The sequence below is a fragment of the Schistocerca cancellata genome, chromosome 1 (genome assembly GCF_023864275.1).
Source record: "Schistocerca cancellata isolate TAMUIC-IGC-003103 chromosome 1, iqSchCanc2.1, whole genome shotgun sequence".
NCBI classification, from domain to species: domain Eukaryota; kingdom Metazoa; phylum Arthropoda; class Insecta; order Orthoptera; family Acrididae; genus Schistocerca; species Schistocerca cancellata.
In genome coordinates, this window is record NC_064626.1 from 769,007,125 (window position 1) to 769,026,038 (window position 18,914).

The 18,914-nt window shown below is 44.4% G+C and overlaps 1 protein-coding gene across 2 annotated transcripts in view; it reads right to left on the bottom strand.

Moving 5' to 3' along the window:
- LOC126186917 (homeobox protein araucan-like) overlaps positions 1–18,914 on the bottom strand; it is a 323,994-nt gene that overhangs the window by 37,290 nt on the left and 267,790 nt on the right. For both annotated transcript variants that reach the window (XM_049928252.1, XM_049928251.1), the window contains exon 4: positions 667–1,004. In XM_049928252.1, coding sequence (XP_049784209.1) covers positions 667–1,004 — 338 coding nt within the window. The remainder of the gene's footprint in view (positions 1–666; positions 1,005–18,914) is intronic.

Below are 18,914 nucleotides of genomic sequence, written 5' to 3' on the forward strand. Positions count from 1 at the left end.
AAGTGAGGACATTCAGTTACCCGTCGTTGTTCTCTTACTTTTAATCGCAATTCCACGCAGTGCTCATTAAACAAAATTACCGATACGCCAGACAAGTCATCCGGACGTAAATGGTTAGTGACCTGTGCAAAGCGGCCTATCACTAAGTGTAAGTATTTGCCGTTAGGTTGTAGTGAGACACTGGTCTGTACCATACCGCGAATCTAAATGAGGTTCGAACATCGTAGTTTGGTTGTGAGTTGGCCAACCAACATGATGTCAATGAGAGTAATTCTTGTTGCGGCTCTATTTTACACACTTTTGGATCCGGTGAATGTTTCATGTCAATCATTTTGGCGACGTCACGCTGAAATCATAGCAGTAGTCACCGTAGTTTCACTATTTCTCAGACTCCGTTCTCTTGAGCTGTCGCGAGACTTTTTGAAACCGCACACTCTTAATTCTATGTGGCGAATCACCTTCAGAAGGGCGATGGGTGATGGATGCTACACAGCTTGGCTGGTGCTTCACGATCTGTGTAGTTATTCGAACATTTTATGGTACATCGTACTTGTTACAAGGGGAAAAATGACGTTAGATGGGGCCCCACAATTGATGATCTCACATTGGTAGTGGCAACAAGGGTGGAATTAAGAAAATAATAGCGCGGGTTAGCCGAGAACTCACCTTTGTCTGAACTCCGCGAGTCCTTGAGCTTGTCGTCGAGCAGCAGGTCGTCCTTATCCTTGTCGTCGCCGTCCGATACGATGGCGTCATCGTCGTCGTCCGTCTTGTTCTTGGGCTCCCACGTCATCTTGTTCTCCTTCTTGAGGCGGCGACGCGCGTTCGCGAACCACGTGGACACCTGCGTCAGCGTCATTTTGGTGATGATGGCCAGCATGATCTTCTCGCCCTTGGTGGGGTACGGGTTCTTCTTGTGCTCGTTTAGCCAAGCCTTGAGCGTCGCCGTCGACTCGCGTGTCGCGTTCTTCCGCCGCGCCGCCAGGTCGTAGCCCGCGCCGTATCTGCAACAGAGCAGCAGGTGAAGGCGGCTTCCTGGACAGCGGCCATTAAGTAGCAACCGTCTGCACAAGAGAACGGGGTTTGCTGAAAGACTATTCAATGAAATATAGCAAACATTCTCAACCGTAAGGTTATTGAGCCTTATGGGAACCGACTGTACTCATAGGTGGTAAAGTCAAAAAAATCAAATTTCCTTTCGATGGATTAAGGAACATCACGAAAATAAAAAGATTTTCAATAGATTTCAACGGCGCCATGTCCCATGTTTCACACTGTTGCCGTACAGAACAGAAATACGAGGTGTTAGAGAGACTTTTTTCTTAGGTTTTTAATGTCCCGTCGACATCAAGCTTGTCATCGACGGGGACATTAAGTGAGGTAGATGAAGAATGGGCTGTGGCCATTTTGAAGTAACCGTCCCTGGAGTAGCATGAAGTAGTTTGCACAAACGCCATAGCAGAACGTGTTCACAACGTCTGTACTGATACTAAATCTTACTTGTGTTGAGACTTCGAAGTAATCGACAATGATGCAGTTTATTAGCAAACACAGTATACAACCCTACACTCAAATTTAAGCTTTAAGTAGTTTTTTTCTCAAATTACTTCAGCCGAATGGTGGACCTGTTTCTTCTACAGATATACCAATTTTAAATGAACCATAAACATAAAAGATTACGTGTACTGAACAATATTTTTAGTTCTGTGATTAAGTAATCTTAAGTGGACGAAGGAGCACGAGGAGACAAATCTCTTGAAACATGGATGTCTTAACACATTTAAAATAATTCGGGAGACACACACACAAACACGAAGAAACTAAGAGAGACGAGTATTAGTTCCGCTAAAAGAGAGTATTTGCCTGTCGAACTCGTGCTCGTTTGGCAGCCACTGAGCGTAATGAGACAGGGGAGGAGAGCGAAATGTTTCTCTTGACTACATTTATCTGCCAGTGTTTCCAAGGTGCAGTGAGCTTAACATTAACTAAAGATGTCCTCAACCTGAAGATTTTAGAATATCTCTACTCTTTACTGGACTTTTTTAAATTTTTTGCGTAGTCCTACCGGGAGATGCTATGCGCTTGAGTCCTTTCGATCTTTGCTTGTCCAGCGAAGTACCTAAAATATAGTGTGGACGCCGAGCAAAGGTACGAATTGCAAATATTCACATTAATAAATCAAATCCAGAGGTGAACGAAGCAATAAGCAATATGAAAAAGCTTAGGACCGACCAGTCGTTAAGACACTAAACCTTTTGTACTTACCCAAGGAAGGACACAATATATACCGGAACACCTGATACAAACGTGAAGGGAAGCTGGACAATACAAGATTGCTCTCATCAGTATTAGCTGATTACCTGACACGGTGGCTTACCAAAAATCATTCTTCCGAAGCACCATTCGCTGTTCGATTACAAAAGTAGTGAAGTGGCAATAGTACCAGCAAGTGCCTTCCGCCACACATCATACGGTGGCTTGCGAAATATAGATAACAAAATGGCTCTGAGCACTATGGGAGTTAACATCTGAGTCATCAGTCCCCTAGAACTTAGAACTACTTAAACCTAACTAACCTAAGGACATCACACACATCCATGCCCGAGGCAGGATTCGAACCTGCGACCGTAGCGGTCGCGCGGTTCCAGACTGAAGCGCCTAGAACCGCTCGGCCAGACCGGCCGGCTATAGATAACGAGTATAGAACGTAGATACCTATGCAGCATATATATAGCTTGCAGAGTATAGATGTAGGAGAATATGTAGCGCATACGTAAGCCGACAGAATAAGCTTAAAGCCTGGATGACGACGCAGTAGAAGTAGTAGTAGTTGAAGAAGAAGAAGGTGACGGAGAATAAGCAGGAAGAAGTATAAACAGTACGCAATTTACGATTTAAATCTTAGCATTACTGTCAGTCTTCAGCAAGGTTATCAGATTCATTCTTACCAAATACGGCCGCTCATGATAGCGCAGTGATTAAGGTACAACTCTCGTATTCGAGAGGAGCCAGTTCAGACCCAAATGTAGCTATACTGATTTAGGTGTTCCGCAGTTTGGCTATATTGATTAATGTGTACACCTCAATTGTTCTTTCGCCATCTTTGTTCACACTGCGCCTATAGCTAACAGGATATTAAACCCGAATAAACTCCTTTGTTTATCGTCAATGTCGTAGAATGCCGTTTCAGATATTTCACCAAATGTGTTTACAGAAAGATAAATTCAGAACAATAAACTATTAATTTCTCAACTTGGCACGTTTTTAGAGAAATTACTGAAATTGTTATCTCCCGCGAACCGCAAAGTTCAAAGATAGGAAACTCTTAATTTATAAGACATGTAGACGCGGAGAGCCTGCAGGAAAGAGATTTGTACTGCCGGAGTGGAATCTAGAAACAGGTATTTTCAAAATCCTACGAAACGACCGAGACAAACAGGAACCTTATCAGGTCCGGCAGAACGCAGCGGAGGATATGTTACGGGATATGAGAGAGTGCGGCTTGTACAGAGCCCGTGCGGACTCTCCCCGGTGCTGGAGCGGCGCAGCACGGTGAACTGCGGCGCGGTTTCGGCGTCGTCAGTCAAGCTGTCTGCGCGTCGCGTTACACGCGATGGCGGCGCCACTACTCACGCCACGCCGGCGCGTCCATCATTCATCTTTACGAAACCGCGGCGGCCGAGCCGACTGCCGTGCAGCGCTGCACTCTGGCGGCGAGCGTTGACACGTGTAGCAGAATCATCTCCACAGGTGCACACTTGTACATGCGAGAGCAGCCGCAAACATGCGCCAGAGCGGAGCCGCAGCCACGCGCTTATCTGGAGATGCACGAAGCGTGGCGCCGTGTCCTGCAGTGACATGAAGGAGAGAGTCCGACCGCTGTACGCAGCGCAAATGGAGACTGGAGTAGCCCATCATCCTTCTTCGCGTGAAAGGAATTTAAAAGGAACAGGTGTCTTCTGAACGCTCGAGATATTTTGGAAAATAGCAGTTACAAAAATGCACATTCAGTGATGCTGAAATGAACTGTTTTATTTCTGCCTCGTCACACCTCGCATAGTCTACTCGTTTTTATAATCGGTCAACGTAACTAACTGAATTAGCGGGTCAAAAATGTGTCGTCGTATTTAGTAGCAAACAATTTGCTCGGTCGGAATGTAAGTAAGATTACACGTGCAGCGTTTCACCTTGTTCGGCCATGAAAAGCTAATGCTCCTAACCACCAGCCGTCTTTATACTATCAACTCCGTTTGTTAAAATTCCCTAACATTAAACCTGCGTGAAACATTAAGTTGTCGAACCCGAAGCTTTGCTTTTTTGCGACTGACAGAGTAAAGAACACACTGGGCTGATGACCAGGAGTAAATAATAGATTCAAATATCAGGCTTACCACACTGCGTCAGATTTCTCCTGACCTTATTGCGATCCTTCGCTTGTACGCGGAGTATTTCCTGCCACATCTCTCAGTCGTGTTTTTTTGTAACAGAATACCTACACGTGGTCACTGAACAGATGTGTATTTTAGGAAGAACAAAGATTTTCTATCGCTTCGCTTTTAAACCAGAGGCCCTTGCTTCTACTAATGAGCATCGTGGCTGCATACGTTTGCGAGTTGGAAACGAAACTGTTTTATTATATAATCGGAAGATTATATTTAAAAAAATTTAACGACAAACGCTACATTCCAAAACTTAAAATTTATGCTGTGCAGCTTTTTCTCATCTTTCAAGTGTTTTCCTGGACCAACGAATCGCCAAACTGAAGCACACCGTACGTTTCCCAGAACCAATCGATCCACTATCACAGGTTCCTAATTATCTGTGTTCTTTGTCGTACGCATTCGCTTTTTGCACTGTGTGATTATGAAAAATAGAATAAGAATAAATGCAACTGTATGTGACAGATGCTGTAACTAAAAACAGTTATGTATTTGACGCCACGGGATCTTCCCTAAACTTCTATGTAGTATCAGCCCTCAATTGAAGACGATGGATTCGCCGAAAGTCGTTGTCTGTGAGTAAATGTTGTTAGAAGGGCGTTACATGGTTTCAATATCCGGATATTTCACTCTGAGATGCCTGCATTGTAAGCCCAATTTCGATGAATAATTTAATACTTCCAGATAGCGGATTTCGCGAAAAAATATTCCGTACTCTTGTAATTTGTTCATTGGGAGAGGAACCGTATCGAAAGCTTTGCAGAAGTCGAGGAACACGGCATCAACTTGGGCTCTACTGTTTTCTCTACTATTTTCTGGTTCTGCTGAATGAAGAGAGCGAGCTGGGTTGCGTTCACCGAACACCAACAAGTGGTAAATGCTTGGGACCTCTTGGAGTGCTTTGGTGCATAGTAGGGGGATACTGAACTTACACAAAGAATAAATAAGATTTCTTGCAGCCAAGATAGCGTGTAGAATTATTTTTATTTCCTCTACACCAGCAGACAAACATCACTACGACAGTCTACATTACTGTACAACTAGCGTACAAGTGGAAAAGCATAATAACCAGATCGCAATTTTTTCATATTTTTTGTAAATATTACTTTGTATGCATCGTACAACCATAACGAGAGCACACTCGATTTATACAATAAAGGCACTACACAGGCTTGTGGAATAGAAAAAACAGATAAAATAAAACGTCGGTAGTATCAACAGTGTTCCCCGGAGTGGAGGAGAGTTCGTCCCTGGAGCCGTTATAGCTATCCCTCGTTAGGAAAGTGAGCGGGCACGTAGCGGAAGCGTCGACGGGACGTTACGCGCTCGGAGAACAGGTGGCATAAGTGAGGCATTACTTCGACGATTAAGTATTATTTGAAATACGACACTGTATTCGCTAGAACCGTTAACATAGGAATGGTTATTACATAATGGGATCTTATCCATCGGTCTAAGCGAAAACAATAATAAGCATTTATATAATATCTAAAGACAGGAAGAAGACTGGTGGTTCACCTGAATCATCGATATACTTATGTTGTACACTACTATGTTAAAAGCTTATTTATACATATAGATGAATTATCTTCTTGAAGGTAACAATACAGAGACATAGTTGCCGCACTTACGGGATCATCCACAAAATCACACCGACTATATTGTCGTGCAGACATTCTAAGTGAAATATCAAAAGTAATTGGCTACAGAGATACTTGTATTATGCAGGGAGGGGAAGCACATATATCAGATTTGTTTGACCCATTGGAGAGATGTTGAATAAGCTGACCAGACAGGCCCTTGAAGACAGACGCAAAGCATCTTGTCGTAGGCTACTTAAAAAGTTCCAAGAATCAGCTCTGACAGAGAAATCTAACAACGTGCTACAATCCCGTACCTATTGCTCCTATAGAGACAGCTAAAACGCGATTAGAGAAAGTACAGCACTCACAGGGGCATTCAAGAAATCATTCTTGCCGCGCTCCAAGCGCGAATGGGATGGGGAGTTTGTTACTGAAAGGGTTTGGATTGATGACGCAGCGCTCGGCAAGGTCACACAGTGTGGCACCTGGTGATATACGCAAACAGTATCGAAAACTGAACTACTTTCTAAACAGCTGCTGAGGCAAGGAATTGTAAATACAGTGAGAGGGCTGTGCAGGGAAGTGGCTGAAAATAATCTAATAGCAGACATTAACGATACATCAGCGTGGATCGACCGCGGGATTAAGGCGCGTCCTGCCCCGAGCCGTCAGCCAGAAGCTGCGAGGGCGCGGCCCCGATGGGGCTCGGTATTGAGCCAACAGTGCATTTGACTTGTCTCACCCTCCGGCCATCAAACGGCACACAACAGCGGCGGCAGCAGCAGCCGGCTAAGAGAAAAAGAGGGAGGCTAAAGCGGACAGATAATGGGCTCGCCGGCCGTGACTGGGGCGGCCCTCGTCCCAGGCTGTGGCGTGGCCCGGCTGCAGAGTGTCGGCTATCGACCGCCGGCTGCGGCAGCGGCGGCTGCGGGCTTAGCCGGGCGGTTACCGTTAAAGAGAACCACTCAGTAGTGGCGTCGTTACCCCCCTCCGGCCGCCTCTTAATTCCTCCTCTCGGTCCCTCGGGCCCGGATGGCTCACTCCCCCGGAGCCGGGCGCGAGGCGAGGGTAAACAATAGATTGCGCACTTCATATAAAAGGGGTCGGCTCTCCGTTCCCGCAGGGGGAGCATCCCCCAGCCGAGCCGGCCCGGAGCTGTCAAATAAGTTCCCCCGCGCGCTCCGCGGCGCCGAGGGGCGACGCGATACGTCAGCCGGAGTGGCGTTGATTATCTGTTGATGCGCGCCGAGTGCCGACGCAGGAGCAGGAGCAGGCGGGCGCCGGCGCTACATAATTAGACAGCCGGGTGACGGTCCCGCGCACTCAATCACGGCGGCCTCCACAAACAGCGCCGGCCGGCAGCCGGCCGTTATTAATTCCGTGCGACGCGCCGAGACGCGCCGTGCGTTTATCTTATCGATCTGGCGGCGCCCGCGGCGCGCCGCCGCTGTCAGCCGCGCCTTCTTCCGCTGCCTGACGCTCTCCGGACAGCTCGGCCGGCAGCCACTGTGCCGCGTCACGTCAACCTCTAACGCAGCGGTAGTAAACTACTACCGCGGACCTACCCGTTAATCTCTAACGATACATAATAATACTTAATAATGAAATCTTGAGAAACATTCGACTATCTCTCAGTAAAGAAATTAACAAGAAGATGGATTCAGGGAGTTAAATAAAAATTGGCTAGGTGTAATCAGGACTCTCACACTGAGGGTTCCGTACAAACTTAATTATGTATATAAACAATTCATCCACCCTGAGAATCTCGCCTGGTTTTGATTGCTATTAATACTGGTAAGATGTTGGACCCACCATTTCCAAGATTCTCTAGTACTTTCACTTTCAATAACATAGGTAGTATCAAAAAGAATCACTTGATTAAAAAAAATCATAACTAGCTTAGACAAGAAGAGAACAGAAGCTTTCGAAATGTGGTGCTAGAGAAGAATGCTGAAGACTGGATGAGTAGATCACATAACTAATGAGGTGCTGAATAGAATTGAAGAGACGAGAAATTTTTTGGCACAACTTGACTAGAAGAAGGGACCGTTCGGTAGGCCATGTTCTGAGGCATCAAGGGATCACCAATTTAGTATTGGTGAGCAGCGTGGAGAGTAAAAATCGTAGAGGGAGACCACGAGATTAATACACTAAACAGATTCAGAAGGATGTAGGTTGCAGTAGGTACTGGGAGATGAAGAAGCTTGCACAGGACAGAGTAGCATGGAGAGCTGCATCAAACGAGTCTCTGGACTGAAGACCACAACAACAACAACAACTATTCTATTATTCGAGACTTGCGCGTTAACAAGGTACTGTTGGAAAGAGCAAAAATCTCGCGTTTTACATGGCTCCCGCTAGGTTCTCCAAAATTTAAAGTGTTTTGTGCAGCTTCTCGGGAGAAGGTGTGTGGTCCATTTTTCTTTGCCGAGAATTCTGTTTAGGGAACCACATATCTCGATATGCTTGAGAACTTTCTTCTCCCACAATTGGAGACTGATTCGAACGATACTTCATTTACCACCGCCACACTGGCATCCGAAAGTGCTGGCACTTTTTTCAATCAAAGTATTACTGAACGATAGATGGGACACAATGGAACAAATGATTCAGCATTACATCACTGGCCTCCATGGTCCAGGACCTGACTGCATATGAATATTTCTTGTGGGGGGTTTATCAAAGACTGTTTATGTGCCTCCGTTACCAACAAGAATGTAAGAACATAGAATAACTGCATTTGTAGAAGGTCTAACTCAAGACATGCTCTCTACAGTGTGGGAGCAATCTGAATACCGCTTTGACACATGCCGTCCATCTCAAGGTGGGCATATTGAACACCTATGAGAAGTTATGAAAAAAAAATTCTGAATTTCCGGATCATCAAAAAACAAAATTCATTCTATATGTTTTTTTAGTTTCAGGAATATAGACGTGCCAAATCGGATGAATCTTTTTGACACACCCTATATAAATGTGACATAGTCGTGCAAGAGGCAGGGCACCATTATTTTAATAATCAGTAGTTCTCCGTTCAAGCTGAGTGCGTCGCAATGGTAAAAGTCGAACATCAGGCAAGGAATGACTTTATTGTTCATATGACGCGTTTCGAAATTTATGCTTTATGAGATCTGTGGTCTCCGAATGTCATACTCTTCGAATGTTTCTTTAACATAGACTACAACATGAAACGCCGTATCTACGTGCAGTAATCGCTCCTGGATAACCGATGGATAAACCCCGAAACGCGTCGTATGAGCAATAAAGTCATTCTTTGCCTTACGTTTGACTTTTACCATTGCGACACAGTCAGCCTAAAGGCAGAACTATTGATTGTTTTAATTTCAAGTTTGACATCGGATAGCAAATGACAGAAGAAATATTTCTGTCGCCTGATATAACTACAGATTATAGATTTTCGAATTTTTTTCCTTTGGTTGTACTGTAAAACTGGAACCTTCCTTTCTGCCAAATTTCATGATTCTAGGCCAAAGGGAGGTACGGTATACATTTTGATGAGTGACTTTGCGAGTATTACTATATATGAGATAAATGAGATAAATGGCCGTATCTTTTGACTTAGAAGCTTCAAATTTTTACAACACTAAGACAGTTGGTGACTGATGCCTTGTTTGAGATTTTAATAATCTACACATACGCGCTTCTGTAAGTCTGCGTATGTTCCACTACACGTTCGAAAATTTAATTTTTTATTTATCTGAGTCCAAAAGAGCCACCAGTACACAACATAAATTAAAATGTAATACTGATAACAGAGTATTTCATGCTTTGTGATCCAGTGTTAAGTAATCAAAACGGCACTGCCATTCACTGTGAACAAGTCTTCCATGTTACATGGTTCGATCAGATTACTGAAAACCAACAAGTGTTTATAGAGTTCTGTCTTGTCCGACACTCTGTCCAGCTCATCACTGCTGATACCCACATCTTAAAATTAGCCTTGCACCTTGTCACTCCTGTCCTCAAGTTTCTGGAAAATCGGTATATAGAATTTGTCGTGTTCTCTTCAGTAGCTTTATTAGTATCTCTTGAGGTATACTTGGGATCCAAATTATTGTTTTACATTCGATCTAATTTGCTCTCTAAACTGTAACAGTTCACGAGGTAAAATGTATGATTTAATGGCAATAACAGCAGTAAAACTTAAGTATCTAGCCTTCTTCGCCTTCTTCTAAGATTCCTACCGTATTCGTTGTTGCGTAAGCCTCCTCCAGAAGGCGCAGACGACCTCTACGTGAACGTGAGCAGCGTTGAAAGAGAGATATTATTTTACGAGCAGGCAAGCGGCCGTAGTTAGTTACACGCGGCGCACTCGTCTGGTAGCGCTGGACACACTCATCACGGCGAAGCACATGATCAGGGCGCCGTTGACGGGGCCAGGCGCCGCCTGCCATCTGCGATGCGGCGACGGAGCTGCGATGCTATCGGCGCCTGCCGTGTTAAGGGGTCCGTGCCGGCGCCTGGGGCGGCATTCACAGCGCCTCCCACAGGACAGGGGCGCCGCGGGCGTCTCGGGGCAGCCTCACCGATGATCCGTAATGGCGCACAACACACTCCAGTAATTCCAATCGCGACGTGCCAAAGTTGAGTGGTTGGTGGCCAAAGAATATAATCGCACAACCTTCTTTACAGATCAACATGAAGTGGCTAACATATGTAAAGACACCCTGAGAATAAAGAAAATACTTAAAGAAGGTGAAACGACGCCACGAAGGAATTATCTGAGTGGGACGGAAATCGGAAGATGTGATACATGTACAGACAAAAAAAAAAAATCGTTAGAAGTTCACAAAAATTGTGTGACTTATTTAAGACGAAGAGCTTCACAAATTGAGCCAGTCAACAATGTTGAGCCATGTCTGGTCTTTGCAGGCAGTTATTAGGCATGGCACTGACTGGACAGTAGTTGTATATCCGTCTGAGGGATATCGTGCAAAATTCTATCCAATTGACGCATTAGATAGTGATATTGTTGAAAGGCCCTTCCCATAATGCTACAAATGGTCTCAGCTGAGGAGAGATCCGGAGACCTTGCTACCCAAGGTAGGATTGGGCAAACACGAAGACAAGCAAGAGAAACTCTCGCCGCGTGCGAGCGGCCATAATGTTACTCAAATGTGAGCCCAGGATGCCGGCCTGGGTGGCCGAGCGGTTCTAGGCGCTACAGTCTGGAGCCGCGAGACCGCTACGGTCGCAGGTTCGACTCCTGCCTCGGGCATGGACATGTGTGATGTCCTTAGGTTAGTTAAGTTTAAGTAGTTCTAAGTTCTAGGGGACTGATGACCTCAGAAGTTAAGTCCCATAGTGCTCAGAGTCAGTTGAACCATTTTATAGCCCAAGATGGGTTGCCACGATGGCCAGCAAAACGAGGCGTATAATATCATCGACGTACCGCTGCTCTGTGAAGGCGCCGCGGATGACAACCAGAGGGATCGGGCTATGGCACCCCAACCAATAACTCCTGGTTGTCGGGCCGTATGGCAGGCGACTCATGTTGGTACCCCAGTGCTGTCCAGTTCGTCTCCAGACACATATTCGACCTGGAATCTCTGTGACTGGAGTAGAATCGGCTTCAGTGATCCATCCCGCTTCGAACTGAGCCCTGGTGATCAGCGAAGAAGTATCTGGAGACGCCCCGAACATTGGTGTGATACCAACCGGACTGTCGCTCACCATACGGCCCTGGAAAAAGCAGTGATGGTTTGCGGTGCCATTCCTTTTCATAGCAGGTCCCCTTTGGTTGTCATCCGCGGTACTCTTACAGCACAGTACCCACAGTACTTCACGATATTCTACATTTCAGCAAAATAACGCCCGCCCGCGAGAATTTTTACTGTTCGTCTTCGTGCTTGCCAAACCTTATCTTCGCCAGCAAGGTTTCTGGATCTCTCCACAATGGAGAACGTTTGAAGCATTATGGGTAGGGCTCCCAAACCGTATCGCGAGTTTGACGATCGAACTCGCCACTTGTATAGAAATTTGCACTGTATCCTCAGGAAGACATCGAACAATCTTCAATCAGTGCCAAGCCGAATATTGCTTACCTTAGGGCCAGAATTGAGCCAATGCGTCATTGACTTACTCGATTTGGGAAGCTCCTTCTCTTGAATAACTCTCATTTTTTTTCTGATACTGAAACTCTTCGTTTGTCTGTACATCTACATCACATCTATCGATTTCGCTCCCTTTCGGGTAATTCCTTCGTAGTGTTTTCTTTTTTTTATTGTTTGATAATTTATTCACGTACTTTTGTATTTTTCAATGTGAATCTTTGGCCTAAATTCTGTTGTAGACGTAAGAAAAGAAGAGAGAATTTGGAAGATGCCGATGCTGATGGTAGCCAAAAGCGCGGAAACTCCAAGGTGGCAAAGGCGTAACTGCAGCAAGGAAGCAAGCAGCAATACGACTTCCATATCCATCAGATTCAACTTAACTACTGTTGAAAAGTACCAATAATTCTGTTCCTCTGTCGATCTTTAATTGTTCTTAAGTTTTAGGTATGGGCTAATGGCAGCTGTGTAGAGATACTGAGCCAGAGTTGATGGAGTAATTGAGTACCAGATGGGTGAGTTGGTTAACTTCGTAATTGAGCACTCGTCAGGTCAGGTAAAAGCGAATACTCGAGACCATAAATTTAACACTCTTCTGATATTTACAGGTTCATTTAATTTACGAAGTTGTAAGGAAACCGAATCAAATTCCTATTCTAATTCAAGGATCCTGTACAAGGAAGGGACATACAAGTTGAAAAAATCTTTAGCGGTTACAGACTGATCATTTCATTCGCAGACTCCAATCCGAATAGTGGTGCATATTGGTCGGAATGATCTCCTGTTGATTACCGGTGCAGAAGAGACTTGTCTTTGCAGGGCCGCATCTACTGAGAGTGGTGCCCGCTACTCAGTGTGGAAGAATTCTGGTAAGTTGCCTTGAGTGCTGGTGACAGACAACCGCCTGACTGTTTCTGAAGCACGAACCACTTTTGAGTCACCGGACAGAGTTGTTCAACCTCTATTTGTGGTCTTACGAAACTGTTAAAAACCACAGTATAGCCTTATTGGTTACTTACTTCACAGGCTGGAAAGAGTCTGCAGCATGTCCAACATTACAACCCGCCTTACAGCACAAAAATAAGAAGTTCTCAATTTTTGTTTTGTAGTTGACCCTGAAAATAAAAGAATAAAACAATCTAGTGATTCAAATGTCTTGAAACTGCCAGGTAAGTCGAAAAGCTAGTTCCCTTCTTTTACATTCCTAACTCTCCCCAGGACATATTCGTCATTTGTTGTTCTACGACAGGAGCGTTTTTCATTCTAGTAATAATATAAATCATTCTTACGTAAAATGTAACTGAATTTTCATTTGTTATGACCGACCGATTACAACGTACAGACTGTCTATGCCAAAAGACTAATCCGTACTGCAACTAGAGCAAAAGAAATAGACATCACGTTAATACCGTGTACCCCTCCACTAGCCTCGATAATGGGCTCACTTCGGCGAGGGAGAGAGCCCACAGGTTTCTCCCTGTATGCCATTCCCAGCTCAAGTCTGACTGACGACTAGGTCCAATGCAGCCGCCGAACTGTGTGGATGTTGATAGCGCTGTTCCAAATACTATCAGACATTTCAAGTGGGAGTCAGACCGGCCGCTTTAGCGGTTCATTCGAGGGGATCGTAGGGTGCCTAAGTGTTGTCAAAACACGAAGGTTCGCGTATATCCCAACACGGTTGTTGTCATATTGGAAGAAGGGAGCGTCCACAGCACACTAATCGTGAAGATGTAGAAGAAAGGGTTACGCTTGGTAACCGATCATGTGCCTTCTGCACCAACTGATGTGCACACAAGGACTGGCATATTTTATAGTTACAGTCGCACTACTGATTATCGATGAGGTTAAGTTTCGTGTCGCTTTATGTACTTCAACATTTCTTTTGAGTTAAATTGCCACAAGCACCTCTGAAGGTAAAATTGAAACAGGGTATGTGACTTAAATATTATCAGTAAAACAGCTGAATGGGTTATGCAGAAACAGCATATTAAACACTCTCATGTTCAGAAGAAATACGAACACCTTGAAGGACTAGAGATAGGACGTTCATATTCACATGTCTTGTTCTGCAGAAATGATTAGCATTTCAGTCACGTCGGTTCAGCTTGTGTCCTGTTGCCTAATAGGCACAGGGTCCACTATGGGCCCTGATAACTTGGTCCGTGATTCATGGCATCGACGCGTATAAGGCGCGAATGGAGACCTGTGGTACAGCCATCCATGCTCCTCACCTGATCCCACAGTTCGTCTGCGGTGGCTGGCACTGGGTCACAGCACAGCACACGTCGTTTCACCATATCCCACGTATTGTCGATTCGAGACAAGTCTGGCGATCTGGCGGACCAGGACAAAATGCTGACATCCCTTGATAGAAGGGACGTGTTCGTGCAGCTACATGAGAGCGTGCATTGTCTTGCTGAAAAGTGGCGTCTGGGCTATTGTGCAGAAAGAGAGTGGCTACGGGTCGCAGGACGCGTGTTACGTAGGTCACAGTGCCAGTGACACGCACCAACTGTGATTTGTGATTGTACCCTATAGCACCCCACATCATGAGGTCTTGAGTTGGCGCTGTATGTTTCGTGCCGCTCCCCCTGTCTGCGGTGAATCAAAATGCGGCCATCATTTTCAAACGAACAGAACGTGGACTCGTCCAAAGCACTATCGGATACCGTTCCTGTCCCCAGTGACGTCGTTCCATACACGCTCACTGTTTAGCATGTTTCCACACATTCGTCGAAGGCAGGCGGAGAAGTGAACTACGCTCACCATAATAAACGGCGATGAACTGTCACCCCTCATAGTGTACGGTGTGTTCCGCTGTTGCGCCAGAGCCGAGGAGGACACAGTCCTGCCCTGGAATGGCATTCGAATGAGATGTCGATCTTCTCGGGGAGAGGTCTCGATTGTGCGACCTGGCCCACCTCTTAGTGTTCTACGGCCTTCCGTGAACAATTCTGCTCACATCCGTTGCACTGCCGAAACACTTCGTCCCGCACGAGCAGCAATTTCCCGGATGGTTGGATCACATTCTCTCATGCCATTAATGCGTCCTCTTTCAAACTCACTGACTTGACGGTACGGTTCGTGCATAAATCTGCGAGGCATCCTGCACGTCTTCTTAAGTCACACTGATCCATTACTTTTGGTTTATAGCGACAACGAGAGCCGCAAATACATCTCACCGTTAGATGGTGTTGCGACGCGACACTGATGTTGACCTTGAACCGGCGAGCCAACGTGGTTCAAATGTTAATCATTTCTGCAGAACATAATTATATAAACGTCCTGTGAATATGAACGTCCTATCTCCAGTCGTTCTATGTGTTCTGTTTCTCTGAACGTGAGTGTAAATACAGCTGAACGCCTCCTAATGTTCCTTTAATGAAGATGACTCACACAAAATAGCTACTCAGGTCCATTAGAGCGTGCGTAAGATACAAAAGAAAAGTTAGGAATGCCTACATGTACCGAAACGTTCTATGAAATGGCGTGGACAGCAGTCTGACACGGCTTACGATGCCGTTGCTTACGCGAAGAAGTCGTCGACGAATGACTGTAGCAGTATTCAGGACGAGGTCGTCAGAATTTGCATTTGGTGTGACAAATGTCAGTTTGGTTTCAAAACAGATCTCTTAGTTAATGCGGTTGGGTAGGAGGAACACTGCTGTATTGTTCCAGTGCAGTATTAACGGTATGCTTATTCTCCTCGTCTCTGTCATATTTATTAAATATTTGAGCTAACGTCGCGAAAGACATGAAATGGAAAGACATGTAGGTCAGCTGCAAAAATGGTTGAACGGCCAGCTGTCGTCTACTTTGCGAGTTCTGGGAACTTGCAGTGCACTTGAAAGGGAGGGTGTGTGCAGAACGCCTATGAATACATCTTTAAGAACTGCTCTAGTGTTTGGAATCCCTGCCACGTCTGATTAAGTACAGACTTCTAAGCAATTTAGAGGCGAACTGGTAAGAAATTAGAAGTAAAAGCTTCAAACAGCCAAGATCAGTATAGTACAGCATTTATTTTCATTGCCGCTTCCAGCAAACTATGTTGCCATCTTCGTATCTTCAACGATACACGTCATACGTTATACCGTGTAACATCGCTTTAACAATATGGTCGAGACTCACTGAAGTGTATTGCATTAGATCCTAAGATGGCAATATAGTTTGCTGAAAATGGTATCAACGTAAAGTGTTGTACTATAGCGATCTTAACTGTTTGAAGCTCTTATTTCTAATTTCATATTAATCTAGATCGCACCCATAGGTGAAGAACATCAAGCACATACAGCGTACTGCTAAGACTTGTCATAGGTCGCTTCGATGAGCTTGAGTGTGTTATGGAGATTCTCGGAGTTCTTAAAAACTAATCCTCGGAGGAAAGGGGACGATAGTTTCGTGGAACACTACAGAGGAATCTTGCAGAACCAGCGTTTTCATTTGCGACAACGATGAAAACGTATAGGGACCACTAGTACAAAGATTACATTTTCCCCTCACTCCGTTTATGAATAGAACAGGAACGACTAGCAAAGGTAAAAAGTACCATACCATACACTGCACAGTAGCTTCCGAACTACTTACTCTAATGAACTAAGTAATGTAATCGATAACGAATGACTGAGGGTTTTGCAAGAAGACAGCGTAACACGCACGACACAGATGTGTGGCTATCGTCTAATCATGCGAACTCCTGAGCACGTAAGGTAGTTGGAAGCCGCGACATCAAATTTGCGAGCTCCGCGGCGTGCGTGGGAGAAGCGAGTGATACCGCGATCCGCCAGACGGCAGTACAGTAGGCCACCCATTATCACACGCAGCAGGCGTAATTGCGGTCACAGTATCGACAGAAAAGCGGTCTCCGATTGTCAGCGCACGCTACGCCGCGAGAGCAAATAATGCATCGCTTGATTTAGCTAGAGCGGCTCTCACTACCCTTATCTGCTTTAGATTCTTGAGCAACGGTGAACGGCACAACATGAATTACGCACTGGATAAATTTTTAAATGGAGACGATCTACATCACTTACCTGACATCTATACTAAGACCTTCAGTGAGACTTTGGTACGGTTCGATTAATATCGAGTCCTGTGCGTTCATATTCACGATTAATATTTTTTTGTGCTTTGCCCTTAGGGGAGTTTTGGTAACGTGCCTGTCTGAACTCAATTTATAGAAAAGTAAAGAAGTGCATGAACATAAAAAAATTACATGTTGTAACAGACCTGGAGTACCGAAAAACGCATTGTGTAGTGCAATAATATGGTCATATTGGTGACTGAAGCTAAGTTTCTTCTTCCTATATTCTAAGAAATGAAAGACCGAGACAACGACGTGATAGATAAAATGGAAATGTCGTGTGGCTAGGGCCTCCCGTCGGGTAGACCGTTCGCCTGGTGCAGGTCTTTCTATTTGACGCCACTTCGGCGACCTGCGCGTCGATGATAGATAACAGATAAACAAGCAGAATAACGGAGAAAGTGTTTCTATGTTGAGTATCATTATTTGTTGTTCAAGACTGTGCCAAGGTGAAAAACTCGTATTCCATGGTAATGTGGCTTCATACGTAACTGTGTTAACGAAAAAAAGTAGATGCCACTAGAGATTCATTATCCTCATGGGCTCAGGTTCATAGGAATTCTTGAGCTAGGCCAGTTGCGACGTTTAGAGCCAACCAGAACAGAAACTAAATTAATGTCCCCTGTCTGCAAGCTGTGTCCGCATTCAGTCAGTCAGTTCAATCGATGTTATTTCTTCACAAGTGCTAACCTGAAATTTTACAGTTTTTCCTTTTTACGCCCACTTAGAAATATCCAACTGGGCGTAAAATACAGCAGAATATTAAGGAAAGCCATCATACAAAAATCGAATCCTCTTCTCAGCGGTCCTGTATATGATGAACTGGTCAACATTAAAATTGCCTTTAATATTACGGTTTCAAAACGTAAATATGTACATAGTGAAGATATTTGTGATTCACAGATCGCACTGCTAATATTACATTTCAATTTTTTTTCTTGACCATTAGTATTGTTTTCAGTATCTTCTGCCAAACCATATGAGTTAAAAGACTGGAACAATACTTAGAATATGAACAACAGACAGGACCCTGAACATTTAAAAAGATAGAGGAGATAGTGTAAAGTAATTTGCACAACTACAGATAGTTGATGTGATATTATTAAAAAGTGTTACAATATAAATCAGCAGCCAGTATGAAAAGACAAAGTATGCTGAACTTTCTGAAATGTAGACGTGGTTCTACTGACGAGCACCTCTCGGACAATAAATGGCCAAAATGACGTCTTTCAAGAGCATGAAACATACTTACAATATCGGTGACTGAGAAATATACGTAAGTATTTTGAAACTTAACAGATTAAACTAGTGAATTAAGGGACCAATGTATTTTATTTATTGATAAAAGCATGTATTTCCAAAACAATGGTTAATGATACACTGCAGAAGTTGCATGCACATGTTCATCGTATATCGACGAACAATCACTTGAAGCTGGGAAGAAAGGAAGTAATTACACCAAAGTTTTCAAATATATTTACGCATTGGAGAAAAAACCACCTGAAATTGCGAGACTAGTAGAAGTGAGGGAAGTATAGTTGAAGTCGGTTTCAGTGCTAGATTTGGACATTTGCAGCTTCGTTAGTCCACAAAATTTCATACAAACAAATTAAGTTCTAATTTTTTGTTTGAGCTGTTGCACAACTGAAAGGAAAGGAAAATTAGGGTTTAATTAGACACGCAGTACTTAATCGGATGTGATAAAGTCCTTTTCAAGGAATCGCCCATCATTTGTCAT